The sequence below is a fragment of the Cyanistes caeruleus genome, chromosome 38, assembly GCF_971803275.1.
Source record: "Cyanistes caeruleus chromosome 38, bCyaCae1.hap1.1, whole genome shotgun sequence".
Lineage (NCBI taxonomy): Eukaryota > Metazoa > Chordata > Aves > Passeriformes > Paridae > Cyanistes > Cyanistes caeruleus.
The window spans coordinates 1,511,642-1,532,529 of NC_141739.1; the positions used below are offsets into that span (position 1 = coordinate 1,511,642).

Sequence of the window (20,888 nt, forward strand, 5' to 3'; positions counted from 1 at the left end):
GGGAAAAAGGGGAAGAAAGGGGGGAAAAAAGGGAGGAAAATGGGGGGAAAAAGGGGGGAAAATGGGGGGAAAAAGGGAGGAAAAAGGGAGGAAAAAGGGAAGAAAATGTGGGGAAAAAGGGAGGAAAAAGAGAGGAAAATGGGGGGAAAAAGGGAGGAAAATGGGGGAAAAAGGGAGGAAAATGGGGGGAAAAAGGGAGGAAAATGGGGAAAAAGGGAGGGAAATGGGGGGGAAATGGGGGGAAAAATGGAGGAAAATGGGGGGAAAAAGGGGGGAAAATGGGGGGAAAAAGGGAGGAAAATGGGGGGAAAAAGGGAGGAAAAAGGGAGGAAAAAGGGAAGAAAATGGGGGGAAAAAGGGGGGAAAAGGGGGGAAAAAAGGGAGGAAGTTTGGGGAAAAAAGGGGGGAAAGGGGGGGAAAAGGGGAAAAAACATGGGAAAAAGGGAAGAAAAACAGGGGAAAACGAGACGAAAAAATGGGGAAAAACGGGGGAAAAAGGGAGGAAAATGGAGAAAAAAATGGGGAAAAAAGGGAAGAAATTGGGGGAAAATGGGGGGAAAAAGGGGGAAAAAGGGGAGGAAAATTGGGGAAAAAAGGGGGGAAAAAAGGGGGGAAAACGGGGAAAAAGGGAGGAAAAAGGGGGAAAAAACGGGGGGAAATTGGGGGGAAAAAGGGGGGAAAATGGGGAGGAAAAAAGGAAAAAACATGAGGAAAAGGGAGGAAAAACGGGGGAAAACAAGGGAGGAAAAAAGGGAAAAAACGGGAAAAAAGGGAGGAAAATGGAGAAAAAAACGGGAAAAAAAGGGAAGAAAATGGGGGAAAATGGGGGGAAAAATGGGGGGAAAAATGGGGGAGAAAGGGGGGAAATGGGGAAAAGGGGGGAGAAAGGGGGAAAATGGGAGGAAAACGGGGGAAAAAATGAGAATAAACGGGGGGAAATGGGGAAAAACGGGGGGAAAAAGGGAGGAAAACGGGGGAAAAAATGGGGGGAAATGGGAGGAAAAAATGAGAAAAACGGGGGGAAAAAGGGAAGAAAATGGGGGAAAAAAGGTGAGAATAAAGGGAAGTAAACAGGGAGAAAACGGGGGAAAATGGGGAAAAAATGAGAATAAACGGGTGAAAATGGGGGAAAAAGGGGGAAAAAAGGGAGGAAAATGGGGGAAAAAACGGGGAAAAAAGGGGGGAAAGTGAGGGAAAATGGGGGAAAACCGGGGGGAAAATGGGGGGGAAAAGGGGGAAAATGGGAGGAAAACGAGGGAAAAAAGGGAGAAAAACAGGATTGAGAGGAGGAAAATGGGGGAAAACGGGGGAAAAACGGGAGGAAATTGGGGGGAAAATGGGGGGAAAAAAGTGGGGAAAAGGGGGAAAATGGGGGAAAAGGGAGGAAAACGGGGAAAAAAGGGAGGAAAAGGGGATTGAGAGGGGGAAAAGGTTTAAAAAGGGTCCGGGGAGAAAAAGGGGTTCGGGGTTTTGGCGTTCGGGGGGTTCGGGGTGTCACTTTTGGGGTTCGGGGTGTCACTTTTGGGGTTCGGGGTGTCACTTTTGGGGTTCGGAGTGTCGGTTTTGGGGTTCGGGGTGTCACTTTTGGGGTTCGGGGTGTCGGTTTTGGGGTTCGGGGTGTCGGTTTCGGGGTTCGGGGTGTCGGTTTCGGGGTTCCGGGGTTGTTCCCGGGGGGTTTCGGGGGGTTCCAGGGGGATTCCCGGGGGGGTTTCGGGGTTCGGGGGGTTCCGGGGGGGTTCCGGGGGGGTTCCAGGGGGATTCCCGGGGGGGTTCCGGGGGGGTTTCGGGGGGTTCCAGGGGGATTCCCGGGGGGTTCCGGGGGGGTTTCAGGGGGGTTCCCGGGGGGGTTCCAGGGGGATTCCCGGGGGGGTTCCCGGGGGGGTTTCGGGGTTCGGGGGGGTTCCGGGGGGGTTTCGGGGGGTTCCGGGGGGGTTCCGGGGGGGGTTTCGGGGGGATTCCCGGGGGGGTTCCCGGGGGGGTTTCGGGGTTCGGGGGGGTTCCGGGGGGGTTTCGGGGGGTTCCGGGGGGGTTCCGGGGGGGGTTTCGGGGGGATTCCCGGGGGGGTTCCCGGGGGGGTTTCGGGGTTCGGGGGGGTTCCAGGGGGGTTTCGGGGGGTTCCGGGGGGGTTCCGGGGGGGTTCCGGGGGGGTTTCAGGGGGATTCCCGGGGGGGTTCCCGGGGGGATTCCCGGGGGGGTTCCGGGGGGGTTTCGGGGGGTTCCCGGGGGGTTCCGGGGGGGTTCCGGGGGGGTTTCGGGGGGTTCCGGGGGGGTTCCCGGGGGGTTCCGGGGGGTTCCGGGTGCCGCTCACCGTTCAGGCAGTACTGGGGGTCGCAGCGATCCGCCCGGCGCTCGCAGTTGGAGCCCCGGAAGCCCGGGGGGCAGCGGCAGCTGTAACCGGGGGTCCCGGGGGGGCTCCCGGGGGTCCCGGGGCGGGGGTCGGGGGCGCAGGCGCCGCCGTTAAAGCACGGCCCGAGGGCGCAGGGGGAGGGGGGCACCTCCGGGAGGGGGTACGGGACCCCCAGGAGAGGGTCCGGGACCACCGGGAGGGCATCCGAGACCCCCGGGAGATGATCTGAGACCCCCGGGAGCGGCTCCGGAACCCCCGGGAGCGGCTCCGGGACCCCCGGGAGGGCGTTTGGAACCCCCGGGAGCGGCTCCGGGACCCCCGGGAGGGCGTTTGGAACCCCCGGGAGCGGCTCCGGGACCCCCGGGAGGGCGTTTGGAACCCCCGGGAGCGGCTCCGGGACCCCCGGGAGGGAGTTTGGAACCCCCGGGAGCGGCTCCGGGACCCCCGGGAGCGGCTCCGGGACCCCCGAAGGATGATCTGACACCCCCGGGAGGGGATCCGGGTCCTCCGCGACCACCGGAACCGAGTCCGGGACCCCCGGGAAGGCAGCGGGGACCTCGGGAAGCCCCCGGAGATGCTCTGAGACCCCCGGGAGCGGCTCCGGGACCGGGACGCGCCGGCCCGGCGGGAGCAAGGACGGGGCCGGAGCTCCGGGGGTCGCTACCGGGGCTACCGGGGCCACCGACGGAGCGTCCGGTGCCACCCCCGGGGGATCCGGGGCCACCTCCGGGGCCACCAGAGCCGCGGCCGCCGGTGTCGCCGGTGTCGCTGGGATGTCGCAGCCGCCGCCGCCGCCGCCGAGTCCCTGCGGGGACAGCGCCGTTACCGGGGGGGCCCAGGTGGTCCCGGGAGTCCCAGGGTGGTCCCGGGAGATCCTGGGGGGTCCCGGGGGAGTCCCGGGGGGGTCCCGGGGGAGTCCCAGGGTGGTCCCGGGAGATCCTGGGGGGTCCGGGGGGGTCCGGGGGGGTCCCGGCGGGTCCCGGGGGGGTCCGGGAGGGTCCCGGGGTGGTCCCGGCGGGTCCCGGGGGGTCCCGGGGTGGTCCCGGCGGGTCCCGGGGGGTTCCGGGGGGTCCCGGGGGGGTCCCGGGGGGGTCCGGGGGGGTCCCGGGGGGGTCCCGGGGTGGTCCCGGGGGTCTCACTTACCGGACAAACGGCTCCGGTGCGAGCGCAGGGGGGAGCACAGGGCCGGCGACACCGCCCTGGGGGGGGGACAGAGCGGGGTCAGGGGGGCACAAACCCCGCGGGGGGTGGGGGGGTCCCGGGGGGGTTATTCCGGTTATTTTGGGGGGGGGTTTATTCCGGTTATTTTGGGGGGGGTTATTCCGGTTATTTTGGGGGGGTTATTCCGGTTATTTTGGGGGGGGTTATTCCGGTTATTTTGGGGGGGGGGTTTATTCCGGTTATTTTGGGGGGGGGGGTTATTCCGGTTATTTTGGGGGGGGGGGGTTATTCCGGTTATTTTGGGGGGGGGTTTATTCCGGTTATTTTGGGGGGTGGGTTTATTCCGGTTACTTTGGGGGGGTTAATCAGATTATTTTGGGGGGGTCACTCACTCGGGGCGCAGCAGCGGCTCCAGCAGCTCCGGGGGGCGCAGGGGGGGCAGGGGGGGCAGCGGGGGGCGCGGGGGGGGGGGGGAGGGGCAGCGCAGGCGGGTCCCGAAGCGCAGCCCCCCCCCCGCCCCCCCCCGCCACGGCCCCCCCGGCCGGAGGCGCGGCCGCGACACCGAGCGCCCCAAAAGGCGCAGGGGGGGTCCTGGGGGGGGCAGGGGGAGATCAGCGCCTCCCGAACCCCCCCGGGACCCCCCCGGGACCCCCGAACCCCCCCGGGACCCCCACGAACACCCGGGACCCCCCGGGACCCCCGAACCCCCCCGGGACCCCCACGAACACCCGAACCCCCCGGAGCCCCCCCGGGACCCCCGAACCCCCCCGGAACACCCCGGAACACCCGGGACGCCCCCGGAACCCCCCCGGGACCCCCGAACCCCCCCGGGACCCCCCGGAACACCCGGGACCCCCCGGGACCCCCGAACCCTCCCGGAACCCCCCCGGCACCTCCCCGGCACCCCCAGCCCAAATTTGACCCCCCAGACCCAAAAAAACCCCAAAATCTCCATTTTTTCCCCAGACCCCCCCGATTTTCTCCCCGGGACCCCCCAAATAACCCCAAAAATCCCCCTTTGTACCCCAGACCCCCCCGGGACCCCCCAAATAACCCCAAAAATCCCCCTTTGTACCCCAGACCCCCCCGGGACCCCCCAAATAACCCCAAAAATCCCCCTTTGTACCCCAGACCCCCCCGGGACCCCCCTAAATAACCCCCAGAAATCTCCTCCAGACCCCCCCACATTTCTCCCCACGACCCCCCCAGCCCCAAATAACCCCAAAAATCTCCCTGTGTTCCCCAAACTCCCCGAATTTCTCCCCCCTCACCCCCGGGACCCCCTGGGCCCCCCGGGACCCCCCGGGACCCCCCGGGACCCCCGGGCCCCCCCCGGGCCCCCCCCTCACCCCCGGGGGCTCCGTTCTCCTCCAGCCGCCAGGACTCGACCACGAGCGAGACGCTGCCCTGGGGGGGGCACGAAATTTGGGGGGGGGTCTCGTCCTTCCCGAGCCCTGGGGGGTCTCAGGTTTGGGGGGTTCAGGTTTTGGGGGGGTCCCAGGTTTTGGGGGGGGTCTCAGGTTTAGTGGGGGGGGTTCAGGTTTTTTGGGGGGGGTTGATGTTTTTTGAGGGGGGGTTCAGGTTTATTGGGGGGGGTCTCAGGTTTAGTGGGGGGGTCTCAGGTTTAGTGGGGGGGGGGTCTCAGGTTTTGGGGGGGTCCCAGGTTTTGGGGGGGGTCTCAGGTTTTGGGGGGGGTCTCAGGTTTAGTGGGGGGGGTCTCAGGTTTAGTGGGGGGGTCTCAGGTTTTTGGGGGGGGTCTCACCGGCCAGGGGAAGGCGAGGGGCAGGCGCAGGAGTCGGGGGGCTCCGGGAGCGGGGGGGGGTCCGGGGGGGCTCTGCGCGACCCCCAGGCTGCAGCCGCCCCCCCCGGGGGGGCGCAGGCACAGCCGGAACAGGAGGCGACACGAGGGGGGACCCCCGCACGACCCCCCCGGACCCCCCCGCGCCGACAACACCCGCAGCTCCAGGACCCCCGCGGGACGGGCCTGGGGGGGACAGACCCCAAAATCACCCCCAGAGACCCCAAAACCACCCCCAGAGACCCCAAAATCACCCCCAGAGACCCCAAAATCACCTCAGAGACCCCAAAACCACCCCTGAGACCCCAAAATCACCCCTGAGACCCCAAAATCCCCCATGGAGACCCCAAAATCCTCCCCAGAGACCCCAAAATCACCCTCAGAGACCCCAGAATCACCCCCGAGACCCCAAAATCCTCCCCAGAGACCCCAAAACCACCCCCAGAGACCCCAGAATCACCCCCGAGACCCCAAAATCCTCCCCAGAGACCCCAAAATCACCCCCGAGACCCCAAATCCTTCCTCAGGACACCCAAAATCCGCCCCCTCCCGAGTCCCTCCAGCCCCCAAACCTGCTCAGGACCCCCAAAACCTCCTCAGGACCCCCCAAACTTCCTCAGGACCCCCCACAATTCCCAAAGCTCCCCCAAACCTTCTCAGGACCCCTCCCCCAATTCCCAAAGCCCCCCCAAACCTCCTCGGGACCCCTCCCCTAATTCCCAAAGCCCCCCTCAAACCTCCTCGGGACCCCTCCCCCAATTCCCAGAGCCCCCCCAGACCTCCTCAGGACCCCCCAACCTCCTCAGGACCCCCCAAAGCTCCTCAGGACCCCTCCCCCAATTCCCAGAGCCCCCCCAGGCCCCCCTCACCGGGGCGGGGCCGAGGAGGAGGAGGAGGGGGAGGGGCAGGAGGGGGAGGGGCAGCAGCATGGCGGCTCTGGGGGGTCCCGGGGGTCCGGTCGGGGCCGGAGCTCGGCGGCTTCTGAGCCCGGAGGCGCCCCCAGACCCATTTGAAGGGAAAGCCCCGCCCATCAAACACAAACCCCGCCCCCGAGCCTCAAACCCCGCCCCCCGAGAAGCAGACCCCGCCCCCGAGCCACCAAACCCCGCCCCCGAGCCCCAAACACCTCCGCAAACCCCGCCCCCGAGCATCAAACCCCGCCCCTCGAACCTCAAACCCCGCCCCCCGAGAAGCAAACCCCGCCCCCGAGCCCCAAACACCTCCGCAAACCCCGCCCTCCGAGCATCAAACCCCGCCCTCTGAGCATCAAACCCCGCCCTCTGAGCATCAAACCCCGCCCCTCGAACCTCAAACCCCGCCCCCGCCCCAAGCCCCGCCCCCTGAGCCTGAACAGGCGAATCCGAGCTCGTGAAATCCCAAAAAAGGGAAATTCGCACCCAAAAGTGCTCCGGAAATTGGGAATTCACAGCCAAACTCTCCCCTGGAAGGGAGAACCGGCCCCAAAGCCGCGGGATCCCGCCCCAAAATCCCCCCGGAGCCCGGATGCCCCAAAATCCCCAAAAGTTTCCCAAAATCCCCCCAAATCCGGGATCCGGGACCCCCGGGAAGCAGAGCGATCTCCCAGCCCCATTTCCGCCTTTATTCACCCCAAAAAGGGGCCCGGACACCCCCAAATCCCCCCAAATCCCGGATCCCGGATGCCCCGGGAAGCAGAGCGATCTCCCAGCCCCATTTCCGCCTTTATTCACCCCAAAACGGGGCCCGGACACCCCCAAATCCCCCCCGCCCCCCGCGGCGCTCCCGGCAATTGGGGGTTGGGGATTTTGGGGTGGGGGTGGGGATTTGGGGGTGTCCCCTCCCCCCCCGGTTGGGGGCGCTGTGTCGGCTCCCCGCGGCGAGGCGTCGCTGACGTCGCGGTGACGTCACGGCGGCGCTGCTGTGACGTCACTGCTGCTTGGAGCGCGGCCAGAGGCGGCCGGTGAGCGAGCCCAGGAAAGCCCCCGCGGGTTTGCGGCCCTGGGCCAGCTCCGCCCGCCGCTGCTGCTCCTCCTGCGGCGGGGTGACACACGGCTCACTCGGTGTCACCCCGTGTCACCTCGGTGTGCCCAGTGTGCCCAGTGTCATCTGTGTGTCACCCCAGTGTCACCCCCCTTGTGCCCAGTGTCACCTGTGTCACCCCGTGTCACCTCCGTGTGCCCAGTGTCACCTCAGTGTCACCCCGTGTCACCTCAGTGTCACCTCAGTGTCACCCAGTGTCACCCCCGTGTGCCCAGCGTCACCTCGGTGTCACCCAGTGTCACCCGTGTCACCTGTGTCACCCCCGTGTGCCCAGTGTCACCTCGGTGTCACCCAGTGTCACCCAGTGTGACCCGTGTCACCCCCCCTGTGCCCAGTGTCACCTCGGTGTCACCTCAGTGTCACCCAGTGTCACCCCCCTTGTGCCCAGCGTCACCTCGGTGTCACCCAGTGTCACCTGTGTCACCTCAGTGTCACCCAGTGCCACCTCGGTGTCACCAAGTGTCACCTCGGTGTCACCCAGTGTCACCCCAATGTCACCTCAGTGTCACCCCCTGTCACACCAGTGTCACCCCCGGTGTCACCTCATTGTCACCAGAGCCACCCTAGTGTCACCTCTGGTGTCACCTCAGTGTCACACCCATGTCACCCCCCGTGTCACCCCCGGTGTCACCCCAGTGTCACGCGTGTCACCTCCCGGTGTCACACCCGGTGTCACCAGAGGCACCCCAGTGTCCCCCCGGTGTCACCCCAGTGTACCCAGTGTCACCCCAGCTCTGCCCTGTGTACCCCCAGTGTCCCCCAGTGTCCCCAGAGCCACCCCGGGTGTCCCCAACCCCCCCCAGCTGTCCCAGCTGTCCCCCCAGGTGTCCCCAGCCCCCCCCAGGTGTCCCCAGGTGTCCCCAGCCCCCCCCAGCTGTCCCCAGCTGTCCCCCCAGGTGTCCCCCCAGGTGTCCCCAAGTGTCCCCAGGTGTATCCCCAGCTGTCCCCCCAGCTGTCCCCCCAGCTGTCCCCCCAGTTGTCCCCAGGTGTCCCCAGCTGTCCCCCCAGGTGTCCCCAGGTGTCCCAGGTGTCCCCAGCTGTCCCCCCAGGTGTGTCCCCAGCTGTCCCCCCAGCTGTCCCCAGCTGTCCCAGGTGTCCCCAGGTGTGTCCCCACCTCCTCCAGGCGTGTCCTGCGCCGCAGGAACGCTGCCAGCGGATCGTCCTCCAGGGAATAATTCTCCAGCACCGTCCGCACGTCCTCGACCCCGCTCAGGGCCACGGCTGCGAGCGAGCCGGCCCCGTCAGGGGTGCCCCCATTCCGGGGGTACCCCCATTCCGGGGGTGCCCCCATTCCGGGGGGGCCCCCATTCCAGGGGGTACCCCCATTCCAGGTGTACCCCCATTCCGGGAGTGCCCCCATTCCGGGGGTACCCCCATTCCGGGGGTGCCCCCATTCCAGGGGTGCCCCCATTCCGGGTGTACCCCCATTCCAGGGGGGCCCCCATTCCAGGGGGGCCCCAATTCCAGGGGGGCCCCAATTCCAGGGGGGTTCTGGGGGTTTGGATGGATTTTGGGGGGTTTCAGGATGGATTTTGGGGGGTTTGGATGGATTTTGGGGGTTTGGATAGATTTTGGGGGTTTGGATGGATTTGGGGGGTTTGGATGGATTTTGGGGGGTTTGGATGGATTTTGGGGGTTTGGATGGATTTTGGGGGGTTTGGATGGATTTTGGGGGTTTGGATGGATTTTGGGGGGTTTGGATGGATTTTGGGAGGTTTCAGGATGGATTTTGGGGGGTTTGGATGGATTTTGGGGAGGTTTCAGGGGGTTTCTGGGGGGTTTGGATGGATTTTGGGAGGTTTCAGGATGGATTTTGGGGGGTTTCAGGATGGATTTTGGGGGGTTTCAGGATGGATTTTGGGGGGTTTGGATGGATTTTGGGGGGTTTCAGGATGGATTTTGGGGGGTTTGGATGGATTTTGGGGTGTTTCAGGATGGATTTTGGGGGGGTTTCAGGATGGATTTTGGGTGATTCCACAGGGGGTGTCCCCAGTTCGGGGGGTTCCGGGGTTGGTTTGGGGGTTTCAGGGATTTTGGGGTGTTCACAAAGGAGGTTTTGGGGTTTGGGATGGATTTTGGGGGCTTTGGATGGACTTGGGAGAGGTTTCAGGGGTTTTTGGGGGGTTTCAGGATGGTTTTGGGGGGTTTGGGTGGGTTTGGAGAGATTTGGATGAATTTTGGGTGGGTTTTAGTGAATTTTGGAAGGGTTTGGGTGGATTTTGGCTGGGTTTGGGTGGGTATGGCTGGGATTGGATAGATTTTGGATGGGTTTGGGTGGATTTTGGCTGGGTTTGGGTGGGTATGGCTGGGTTTGGGTGGGTATGGCTGGGTTTGGGTGGATTTTGACAGGTTTGGGTGGGTTTGGATGAATTCTGGATGGGTTTGGGTGGATTTTGGCCGGGTTTGGGTGGGTATGGCTGGGTTTGGGTGGGTTTTGGCTGGGTTTGGGTGGATTTTGGCTGGGTTTGGGTGGGTTTGGATGAATTCTGGATGGGTTTGGGTGGATTTTGGCCGGGTTTTGGTGGATTTGGGTAGATTTTGGCTGGGTTTGGATAGATTTTGGTGAATTTTGGCTGGGTTTTGGTGGGTTTGGATAGGTTTTGGCTGGGTTTGGGTGGATTTTGGCCGGGTTTGGCTGGGTTTGAATGGATTTGGATAGATTTTGGCTGGGTCTGGGTGGATTTTGGCCGGGTTTGGGTGGATTTTGGGTGGGTTTGGGTGGGTTTTGGCGGGGTTTGGGTGGGTTTTGGCTCGGTTTGGGTGGGTTTGGCTGGGTTTGGGTGGGTTTGGATGGGTTTTGGTGAATTTTGGCCGGGTTTGGGTGGGTTTTGGCTGGGTTTGGGTGGGTTTGGATGGGTTTTGGTGAATTTTGGCCGGGTTTGGGTGGGTTTGGGTAGGTTTTGGCTGGGTTTGGGTGGGTTTGGATGGGTTTGGTTGGATTTTGGGTGGGTTTGGGTAGATTTTGGCCGGGTTTGGGTGGATTTTGGGTGGGTTTTGGCTGGGTTTGGGTGGGTTTGGATGGGTTTGGGTGGATTTGGGTGGGTTTGGGTGGGTTTTGGCTGGGTTTGGGTGGGTTTGGATGGGTTTTGGTGAATTTTGGCCGGGTTTGGGTGGGTTTTGGCTGGGTTTGGGTGGGTTTGGGTAGGTTTTGGCTGGGTTTGGGTGGGTTTGGATGGATTTTGGGTTGGTTTGGGTAGATTTTGGCCGGGTTTGGGTGGATTTTGGGTGGGTTTTGGCTGGGTTTGGGTGGGTTTGGATGGGTTTGGGTAGATTTTGGGGGGGTTTGGGTAGGTTTTGTCTGGGTTTGGGTGGGTTTGGATGGGTTTTGGTGAATTTTGGCCAGGTTTGGGTAGGTTTTGTCTGGGTTTGGCCGGGTTTGGGTAGGTTTTGGCTGGGTTTGGGTAGGTTTTGGCTGGGTTTAAAGGCATTTTGAGGCATTTCACCCACTCTTGAGGAAGGCAGTCAGGTCGTAGAGCGCGCGGTCCTCGGAGCCGCCGTCCCAGCGCGGCAGCGCCAGCCCGTTGTACGGCTGCAGCCGGAACGAGTCCCGGCGCCAATCCACCACCACCACCCGCGCCGGGTCCCGGTTCAGGCACGAGATATCCTGCAGGAGCCCCAGATTCGGGACTGTGACCCAGAATGGGGGGCTGGGGCTGGGGCTGGGTGGCTTTGGGTGGATTTTGGATGGCTTTGGACGGGTTTGGGTAGATTTTGGATGGGTTTGGATAGATTTTAGTAAATTTTGGATGGGTTTGGGTAGATTTTAGTAAATTTTGGATGGGTTTGGGTGGATTGGGATGAATTTTGGCTGGGGTGTGGGTGGGTTTGGGTAGATTTTGGATGGGTTTGGGTGAATTTTGGCTGGGTTTGGGTAGATTTTGGGTGGGTTTGGATAGATTTTGTCTGGGTTTGGGTGGGTTTTGGTGAATTTTGGATGAGTTTGGGTGGATTTTGGCTGGGTTTGGATGGGTTTGGATAGATTTTGTCTGGGTTTGGATAGATTTTGTCTGGGTTTGGATGGGTTTGGGTGGGTTTTGGTGAATTCTGGCTGGGTTTGGATAGATTTTGTCTGGGTTTGGATGGGTTTGGGTGGGTTTTGGTGAATTCTGGCTGGGTTTGGATAGATTTTGTCTGGGTTTGGATGGATTTGGGTGGGTTTTGGTGGATTTTGGCTGGGTTTGGATAGATTTTGGACGGGTTTGGATAAATTTTGTCTGGGTTTGGATGGGTTTGGGTGGGTTTTGGTGGATTTTGGCTGGGTTTGGATAGATTTTGTCTGGGTTTGGATGGGTTTGGGTGGCTCTGGGTAGATTTTGGATGGGATTTGGTGAATTTTGTCTGGGTTTGGTGGATTTGGATGAATTTTGGATGGGTTTGGATAGATTTTGTCTGGGTTTGGGTGGGTTTTGGTGAATTTTGGCTGGGTTTGGATAGATTTTGGACGGGTTTGGATAAATTTTGTCTGGGTTTGGATGGGTTTGGGTGGCTTTGGGTAGATTTTGGATGGGTTTTGGATAGATTTTGTCTGGGTTTGGTGGATTTGGATGAATTTTGGATGGGTTTCGATAGATTTTGTCTGGGTTTGGATGGGTTTGGGTGGGTTTGGATGAATTTTGGCTGGGTTTGGATAGATTTTGGATGGGTTTGGATAGATTTTGTCTGGGTTTGGGTGGGTTTTGGTGGATTTTGGCTGGGTTTGGATAGATTTTGGACGTGTTTGGATAGATTTTGTCTGGGTTTGGATGGGTTTGGGTGGCTTTGGGTAGATTTCGGATGGGTTTTGGTGAATTTTGGCTGGGTTTGGATAGATTTTGGCTGGGTTTGGATGGGTTTGGGTGGGTTTGGATGAATTTTGGCTGGGTTTGGGTGGGTTTGGATAGATTTTGTCTGGGTTTGGATGGGTTTGGGTGGCTTTGGGTAGATTTTGGATGGGTTTTGGTGAATTTTGGATGGGTTTGGATAGATTTTGTCTGGGTTTGGATGGGTTTGGGTGGGTTTTGGTGAATTTTGGCTGGGTTTGGATAGATTTTGGACGGGTTTGGGTGGATTTTGTCTGGGTTTGGATGGGTTTGGGTGGCTTTGGGTAGATTTTGGATGGGTTTTGGTGAATTTTGGCTGGGTTTGGATGGGTTTGGATAGATTTTGTGTGGGTTTGGATGGGTTTGGGTGAATTTTGGGTGGGTTTGGGTGGGTTTGGGTAGATTTTGGGTGGGTTTGGGTAGATTTTGGGTGGGTTTGGATAGATTTTGTCTGGGTTTGGGTGGCTGGGGAGGCCCTCACCTTGACGTGGTGGCCGTCCATGTAGCGCGTGGCGTCGCGGAACAGCCGGTAGGACACGAAGCCGTGGGGGTCGATGCTGTCGATCAGCGGGAACGCCGTCTGGGGGAGGGGAGGGGGGGATTTGGGGCTTTTTCAGGGGGTTTTGGGGCACCCCGAGACCCCTCCCCAACAAATCCCCATCCCTTCTCTCAGTCTCACCTGAGAACCCCCAAAAAAGTCTTAAATATCCTTCAATCCCTCCCAAAAAAACCCAAAACCCCCCAAAAATCTCCAGGACGTCCCAAGACCCCTCCCCAACAAGTCCTGGGCCCCCCAAGACCCCTCCCAAACAAGTCTCTATCCCTTCTGGCAGTCTCACCTGAAAAACCCCCAAAAAACCCTTTAAATCTCTTTAATCCCTCCCAAAAAAAACCCAAAACCCCCCCAAAATCTCCAGGAGACCCCAATACCCCTCCCCAACAAGTTTCAGGCACCCCAAGACCCCTCCCCAACAAATCCCCATCCCTTCTGGCAGTCTCACCTGAAAACCCCCCAAAAAACCCCTTAAATCTCCTAAAATCCCTCCCAAAAGACCCAAAAAATCTCCAAGAGACCCCGAGACCCCTCCCCAACAAATCCTGGGCACCCCGAGACCCTTCCCCAGCAAATCCTGGGCACCCTGAGACTCCTCCCCAACAAGTCCCCATCCCTTCGGGCAGTCTCACCTGAAAACCCCCCAAAAAAACCCCCTTAAATCTCCTTCAATCCCTCCCAAAAAAACCCCAAAACCCCCCAAAAATCTCCAGGAGACCCCGTGACCCCCCAAAACTCCCCCAAAAGCCTCAAATCCCCCCGAATTCCGCCCTCACCATCCCGGTCTCAGAGGTGAAGACGACGATTTCGTAGAGCGGCGCCAGCTGCTGCAGGAGGTGCTCGATGCCCGGGCGCTTCTTGAACCTCCAGCCCGTCACCAGCTGAGTTTTGGGGTAAATTCGGGGCTTTTTGGGGGGTTTGGGGATACTGGAGGGGAGTTTGGGGGTTCTTGAAGGGGTTTTTGGGGGATTTTTCTGGTTTTGGGGTTTGTCATGGTGGGGAAATGGGGGAAATGAAGGAAAATCTGGGGGGTTTTTGGGAGGTTTGATGGTTGTGAAACAGGTGAAACCTCCAAAATTCACCCCAAACTGACCCCAAACCCCCCCAAACTGACCCCAAACCCCCAAAACTCACCCCAAACCCCCCAAAACTGACCCCAAACCCCCAAAACTCACCCCAAACCCCCCAAAACTGACCACAAACCCCCCAAAACCCACCCCAAACTCACCCTAAACCCCCAAAACTCACCCCAAACCCCCCAAAACTGACCCCAAACCCCCAAAACTCACCCCAAACTCACCCCAAACTCACCCTAAACCCCCAAAACTCACCCCAAACCCCCCCAAACTGACCCCAAACCCCCAAAACTCACCCCAAACCCCCCAAAACTGACCACAAACCCCCCAAAACCCACCCCAAACTCACCCCAAACTCACCCTAAACCCCCCAAACTCACCCCAAAACTCACCCCAGACCTCCCAAAACCCACCCCAAACTCACCCTAAACCCCCCAAACTCACCCCAAAACTCACCCCAGACCTCCCAAAAGCCACCCAAAACTCACCCCAAACTCTCCCCAAATTCCCCAAAACTCATCCCAGACCCCCCAAAACTGACGCCAAACCCCCCAAAACTGACCCCAAACTCACCTCAGACCCCCCAAAACCCCCCAAACCTCCTCAAACCTCACCCCAGCCCCCCACCCCCTGCCCAGCCCCATCTGGGGGGCTCAGAGGGGTTTTTGGGGCATTTCCAGGGGCGCTTTTGGGGCATTTCAGGGATTTGGGGGCTTTTGGGGTTTTGGGGGAGCAGCTGGGTTTGGGGTTCTGGGGAGCAGCTGAGTGTGGGTCTGGGGTTCTGGGGAGCAGCTGGGTGTTGTCTGGGTGTTGTCTGGGTGTTGTCTGGGGGTTTTGGGGGCAGCTGGGTGTTGTCTGGGTGTTGTCTGGGTGTTGTCTGGGGGTTTTGGGGGCAGCTGGGTGTTGTCTGGGTGTTGTCTGGGTGTTGTCTGGGTGCTGTCTGGGGGTTTTGGGGGCAGCTGGGTGTTGTCTGGGTGCTGTGTGGGTGCTGTCTGGGGGTTCTGGGGTGACCCACCGACCACTCGGGGTGCAGCAGGACCCCGGTCAGCTCGATCACCAGCGTGTAGGGCGGTTGGTAGTACGGCTCCCGCAGGGGGTCCGGCAGCAGCTTGGGGCTCGTGGGCTCGATGATCATCTGGGGGGGCACGGGGGGGACATGGGGACACTGGGGACACCCCCTGGGGACACCCCCTGGGGACACTGGGGACACTGGGGACACCCCCTGGGGACACCCCCTGGGGACACTGGGGACAATGGGGACACCCCCTGGGGACACCCCCTGGGGACACTGGGGACACTGGGGACACCCCCTGGGGACACCCCCTGGGGACACTGGGGACAATGGGGACACCCCAATGGGGACACGGGGGACACCCCAATGGGGACAGGGGGCACCAGGACCCCAAATTCGAGGTCACGCCCCCCCCCTGCAGCTCCCCCTCCAGGCCTCGTCCCCTCCCCCAGACTGGTGACAAATCCCTGGGGAGCGGTGACAGAGCCACCCCCACCCATGGGGACACCCAGGACCCCCCAAATCCCCCTCAGGACCCCTCAAAGCCCCCCCAGGACCCCCCAAACCCCACCCGGGACCCCGCAAAGCTCCCCCAGGACCCCCCAAATCCCCCTCAGGACCCCCCAAAGCTCCCCCAGGACCCCCCAAACCCCACCCAGGACCCCCCAACCCCACCTGTCTGTAATCCTTGAAGTATTTGAAGGTTCTCCGCAGGTGCCGAATCCCAACGGGGTCTGAGGAGACCCCGTGAGACCCCAAAAGGGACAGGGACACCCCAGAGGGGACAGGGACACCCCAAAAGGGGGACAGGGACACCCCAAAAGGGACAGGGACACCCCAAAAGGGACAGGGACACCCCAGAGGGGACAGGGACACCCCAAAAGGGACAGGGACACCCCAAAAGGGACAGGGACACCCCAAAAGGGACAGGGACACCCAGAGGGGACAGGGACACCCCAAAAGGGACAGGGACACCCCAAAAGGGGGACAGGGACACCCCAAAAGAAGGACAGGGACACCCCAAAAGGGACAGGGACACCCAGAGGGGACAGGGACACCCCAAAAGGGACAGGGACACCCCAAAAGGGGGACAGGGACACCCCAAAAGAAGGACAGGGACACCCCAAAAGGGACAGGGACACCCCAAAAGGGGGACAGGGACACCCCAAAAGGGACAGGGACACCCAGAGGGGACAGGGACACCCCAAAAAGGATAGGGACACCCCAAAAGGGGGACAGGGACACCCCAAAAGGGGGACAGGGACACCCAGAGGGGACAGGGACACCCCAAATCCCTTTTGGGTGACACCGGGCTGTGAAAGGGGCTGGGGGTGACACCGAGGTGACAAACTGCACCGGGGGTGGCACTGGCAGTGTCACCTCCCCTGTCACCTCCTCCCCTCCCCCACCCAGGGGTCACTCACCGCTGTCGAACTCATCGGGGACCTGTGGGGACAGAGGGGACACTGAGGGGACACGGAGGGGACAGGGAGGGGACAGTGAGGGGACACTGAGGGGACATTGGGGACACTGAGGGGACACTGAGGGGACAGGGAGGGGACAGAGGGGACACTGAGGGGACAGGGAGGGGACAGGGGGGGACACTGAGGGGACAGGGAGGGGACACTGAGGGGACAGGGAGGGGACAGGGAGGGGACAGGGAGGGGACACTGAGGCGACCTGTGGGGACAGAGGGGACAGTGAGGGGACAGGGAGGGGACACTGAGGGGACAGTGAGGGGACAGTGAGGGGACAGTGAGGGGACAGTGAGGGGACAGAGGTGACAGTGAGGGGACACTGGGGACAGCCAGGGGATGCTGAGGGGGGAGGGCCAGCCCTGGGGACAGGGACAATTCACAGCCAGGTGACACTGTGGCCTCACGTCCTGTTGTCCCCCTCCCGGTCATTGTCACCCTCTGCCACCCCCTTTGATGTCCCCGGATGTCCTCCCCCCTCTGCCCCTCCCCTCCGGTGACAAAAAGGGCTCCGGGTGACAAAAGTGACACCAGGGACAGGGACAGGGACAGGGAGGGGCCCCTGGGGCCCAACACCTGGCAGGGATCTGTCACCTTCCTTGGGGACAATCGCCTCCCCCTTTGTCCCCTCACCTTGTTCCCGTGCTCGTCCACCGCGTTGCTGCCTGTGGGGACATCGGGGACATCAGGGGGACATTGGGGACACCGGGGACATCAGGGGGACATTGGGGACACTGGGGACATCAGGGGGACATTGGGGACACTGGGGACATCAGGGGGACATTGGGGACATCGGGGACATCAGGGGGACATTGGGGACACTGGGGGGACATCGGGGACATCAGGGGGACATCGGGGACACCAGGGGGACATCGGGGACATCAGGGGGACATTGGGGACACTGGGGACATCAGGGGGACATTGGGGACACCAGGGACATCAGGGGGACATTGGGGACACTGGGGACATCAGGGGGACATTGGGGACACTGGGGACATCAGGGGGACATTGGGGACATCGGGGACATCAGGGGGACATTGGGGACACTGGGGACATCAGGGGGACATTGGGGACACCAGGGGGACATTGGGGACATCAGGGGGACATTGGGGACACCGGGGGAACATTGGGGACATCAGGGGGACATCGGGGACATCAGGGGGACATTGGGGACATTGTGGGGACATTGGGGACATCAGGGGGACATTGGGGACACCGGGGGGACATTGGGGACACCAGGGGAACATCGGGGACATCAGGGGGACATCGGGGACATCAGGGGGACATTGGGGACATTGTGGGGACATTGGGGACATCAGGGGGACATTGGGGACACCGGGGGGACATTGGGGACATCGCTCAGTGTCCCCCCAGTGTCCCCTGGAGGGTACACAGGGGGACACTGGGGACATTGGGGGGACATTGGGAGGACACAAAGGGACACTGGGGACATTGGGGACAGTGCTCAGTGTCCCTGCAGTGTCCCCCGGGGGGTACAAGGGGGGACACTGGGGACACCGGGGGGACATTGGGGACACTGGGGGACATTTGGGACACCGGGGGGACACTGGGGACACTGGGGGACATTTGGGACATGGGTGGGACATTGGGGACATCACTCAGTGTCCCTCCAGTGCTTCCCCGGTGTCCCCCAGTGTAACCCCCCCAAGGACTCCGGGGGACACTCAGGACACAAAGGGACACTGGGGACATTGGGGGGACACTGGGGACATTTAGGGGACACTGGGGGGGCACAGAGGACACTGGGGACATTGGGGGGACACCGTGGGGACACCGGGGACACACCGAAGATGTAGAGCACGGCGGCGCCGCCGGTGGCCGCCAGGAGCCCCCCCAGGGGACACTGGGGACATTTAGGGGACACTGAGGGGGCACAGAGGACACTGGGGACACCGTGGGGACACTGGGGACACCGGGGACACACCGAAGATGTAGAGCACGGCGGCGCCGCCGGTGGCCGCCAGGAGCCCCCCCAGGGGACACTGGGGACATTTAGGGGACACTGAGGGGGCACAGAGGACACTGGGGACACCGTGGGGACACTGGGGACACCGGGGACACACCGAAGATGTAGAGCACGGCGGTGCCGCCGGTGGCCGCCAGGAGCCCCCCCAGGCGCAGAGCCAGGAGCCGCAGAGACCCCCGAGAGCGACCCTCGTCCTGCGGGGGGTCACCGGCCACCGGAGGGGGGTCACCGGACACCTGTGGGGACACCGCGACACCTGGTCACACCGGGGGGTCACCTGAGGGGGGTCACCTGAGGGGGGTCACCTGAGGGGGGTCACCGGACACCTGAGGGGTGTCACCGGACACCTGGTCACACCGGGGGGGTCACCTGAGGGGGGGTCACTGGACACCTGAGGGGGGTCACCGGACACCTGGTCACACCGGGGGGTCACCTGAGGGGGGTCACCTGAGGGGGATCACCTGAGGGGGGTCACCTGTCACCTGTGGGGACACAGGGACACCTGGTCACACCGGGGGGTCACCTGAGGGGGGTCACCTGAGGGGGGTCACCTGAGGGGGGTCACCTGAGGGGGGTCACCTGAGCGGGGTCACCTGTCACCTGTGGGGACACCGCGACACCTGGTCACACCGGGGGGTCACCTGAGGGGGGTCACCGGACACCTGAGGGGGGTCACCTGTCACTGGAGGGGTGTCACCTGTCACCTGAGGGGGGTCACCTGCCACCTGAGGGGGGTCACCTGTCACTGGAGGGGTGTCACCTGTCACCTGAGGGGGGTCACCTGTCACCAGAGGGGGATCACCTGTCACCTGAGGGGGGTCACCTGTCACCAGAGGGGGATCACCTGTCACCTGAGGGGGGTCACCTGTCACCAGAGGGGGATCACCTGTCACCTGAGGGGGGTCACCTGTCACCTGAGGGGGGTCACCGGACACCTGAGGGGGGTCACCTGTCACCTGAGGGGGGTCACCTGTCACCTGAGGGGGGTCACCGGACACCTGAGGGAACAGCAGGGGACACACGGGGTGTCACCTGTCACCTGCGAGGGGTCACCTGTCACCTGCGGGGACAGCAGGACATGTCACACTGGGGACAGTGGGATGTCCCCTGTCACCTGTGGGGTGTCACCTGTCACCTGAGGGGGATCACCTGTGGGGGGACACATGTCACCTGTGGGGACAGCAGGACACCTGGTCACACCGGGGACACCAGGACACGTGAGAGTGGGGACACCAGGGACACTGGGATGTCCCCGGTCACCTGCGGGGACACCGGGACTGGTCACACCAGGGACACCAGGGACATTGGGATGTCCCCGGTCACCTGCACCAGGGACACCGGGGACACTGGGGTGTCCCTGGTCACCTGTGGGGACACCGGGACTGGTCACACCAGGGACACCAGGGACACTGGGGTGTCCCTGGTCACCTGTGGGGACAGCAGGACTGGTCACACCAGGGACACTGGGGACACTGGGGTGTCCCTGGTCACCTGTGGGGACAGCAGGACTGGTCACACCAGGGACACTGGGGACAGTGGGATGTCCCCAGTCACCTGTGGGGACAGCAGGACTGATCACACCGGGGACAGTGGGGGGTCCCCTGTCACCTGCGGGGACACCGGGACTGGTCACACTGGGGACAGCGGGACACGTGGAGAGTGGGGACACCGGGGGACACGCGGGTTGTCCCCCGTCACCTGCGGGGACACCGAGCCGAGAGCCGGGCGAGGCCTGGGGACACCTGGGGACGAGGAGGGGACCCCGGGCACCGGCGGAAGGGACACTGGGGGACACCTGGGGACTCTCGGGAACCCCCGGTGACACTCGGGGACACTCGGGTGACACCCGGGGACACTCGGGGACACTCGAGAACCCCCGGGGACACTCGAGGGTGGCCGCGGAGTTTTGGGGACCCCTGGGGACACTCGGACCCCCCCGGTGACACTCGGACCCCCCCGGTGACACTCGGGCCCCCCCGGTGACACTCGGTGACCCCCGGTGACACTCGGGGGTGGCCGCGGATTTTTGGGCCCCCCCCGGGCCCGCCCCCCCCGAGGCCGCGGCCCCGCGCGGGTCCCCCCGCGTGTCCCCACCTGGCGCTGCCGCAGGCGCTCCCGCAGCACCGCGGCCGTGTCGGGGCCGCTGAGGGCGCGGCGGGGCCCGGCGGGGCCCGGCGGGGGCAGCGCGGGGAGCTCGGCCCGGCCCCGCCGCCCCCGGAGCGCCCCCCGGAGCCCCCAGCCCGCCGCTCGGGCCGCCACGGACGCCGCCATGTTGGTGTGCGGCAAAGCGCCTGCGCGGCACAGGCAGCCAATGGGAAATGCGCGCTCGGGAAGGGGAAAGCCAATCAGAGGAGAGGGATGTGGGTGGAAGGCGGGGCCAGGGGGCAGCTGGCCAATGGGAGCTCGGCGAGCGGCCAATGGCGGCGCGGGGAAGGCGGGGCCAGGGGAGCGGCAGCCAATCAGAGCAAGCGCTGATGGAAGAGGCGGGAAACCGCAGGAACACGCGGAGGGTCAATGGCGAGGCCGCGAGCCCCGGAACCGGAACCGAACCCCCGGAACCGGCCCAAAACCGGCCCCGGAACCGGCCCGGAAACCCCCGGAACCGGCCCCGAACCCCCGGAACCGGCCCCGAAACCCCCCGGAACCGGCCCCGAACCCCCC

At 62.9% G+C, this 20,888-nt stretch overlaps 2 protein-coding genes across 3 annotated transcripts in view; both read right to left on the minus strand.

Annotated features, from left to right (window-relative positions):
* The window catches only part of DLL3 (delta like canonical Notch ligand 3), a gene marked incomplete at its 5' end in the record, with an annotated part of 6,304 nt that extends 803 nt beyond the window's left edge, over nucleotides 1-5,501 (minus strand). The window contains 7 exon segments of the mRNA XM_086872034.1: nucleotides 1,499-1,518; nucleotides 2,309-3,152; nucleotides 3,491-3,546; nucleotides 3,901-3,982; nucleotides 3,984-4,099; nucleotides 4,858-4,915; nucleotides 5,271-5,501. Coding sequence (XP_086728160.1) covers nucleotides 1,499-1,518; nucleotides 2,309-3,152; nucleotides 3,491-3,546; nucleotides 3,901-3,982; nucleotides 3,984-4,099; nucleotides 4,858-4,915; nucleotides 5,271-5,501 — 1,407 coding nt within the window.
* Nucleotides 5,502-6,987: 1,486 nt separating this feature from the next.
* On the minus strand, nucleotides 6,988-20,499 carry TIMM50 (translocase of inner mitochondrial membrane 50). 2 transcript variants are annotated; one of them, XM_086871981.1, is made up of 11 exons: nucleotides 20,322-20,499; nucleotides 18,325-18,463; nucleotides 16,874-16,905; nucleotides 16,190-16,211; nucleotides 15,441-15,499; nucleotides 14,769-14,888; nucleotides 13,454-13,558; nucleotides 12,606-12,704; nucleotides 10,773-10,929; nucleotides 8,440-8,546; nucleotides 6,988-7,316 (listed from the first exon to the last, which is right to left on the minus strand). In XM_086871981.1, the coding sequence occupies exons 1-11, from the start codon at nucleotides 20,496-20,498 to the stop codon at nucleotides 7,212-7,214; spliced, it is 1,122 nt and encodes a 373-aa protein (XP_086728107.1). In that variant the 5' UTR covers nucleotide 20,499; the 3' UTR covers nucleotides 6,988-7,211. The 2 variants fall into 2 exon arrangements, with proteins under 2 accessions (XP_086728107.1, XP_086728108.1); XM_086871982.1 differs by lacking the exons at nucleotides 18,325-18,463; nucleotides 20,322-20,499 and adding an exon at nucleotides 18,047-18,093.
* Nucleotides 20,500-20,888: the final 389 nt, after the last annotated feature.

Coding starts and splice junctions, on each gene's coding strand:
- TIMM50 (XM_086871981.1), bottom strand. CDS start 20,498: ATGGCGGCGTCCGTGGCGGCCCGAGCGGCGGGCTGGGGGCTCCGGGGG. Junction 16,906..18,324: donor CGCCGTGCTCTACATCTTCG/GTGTGTCCCCGG, acceptor ATGTCCCCACAG/GCAGCAACGCGGTGGACGAG. Junction 16,212..16,873: donor TGGACGAGCACGGGAACAAG/GTGAGGGGACAA, acceptor CTGTCCCCACAG/GTCCCCGATGAGTTCGACAG.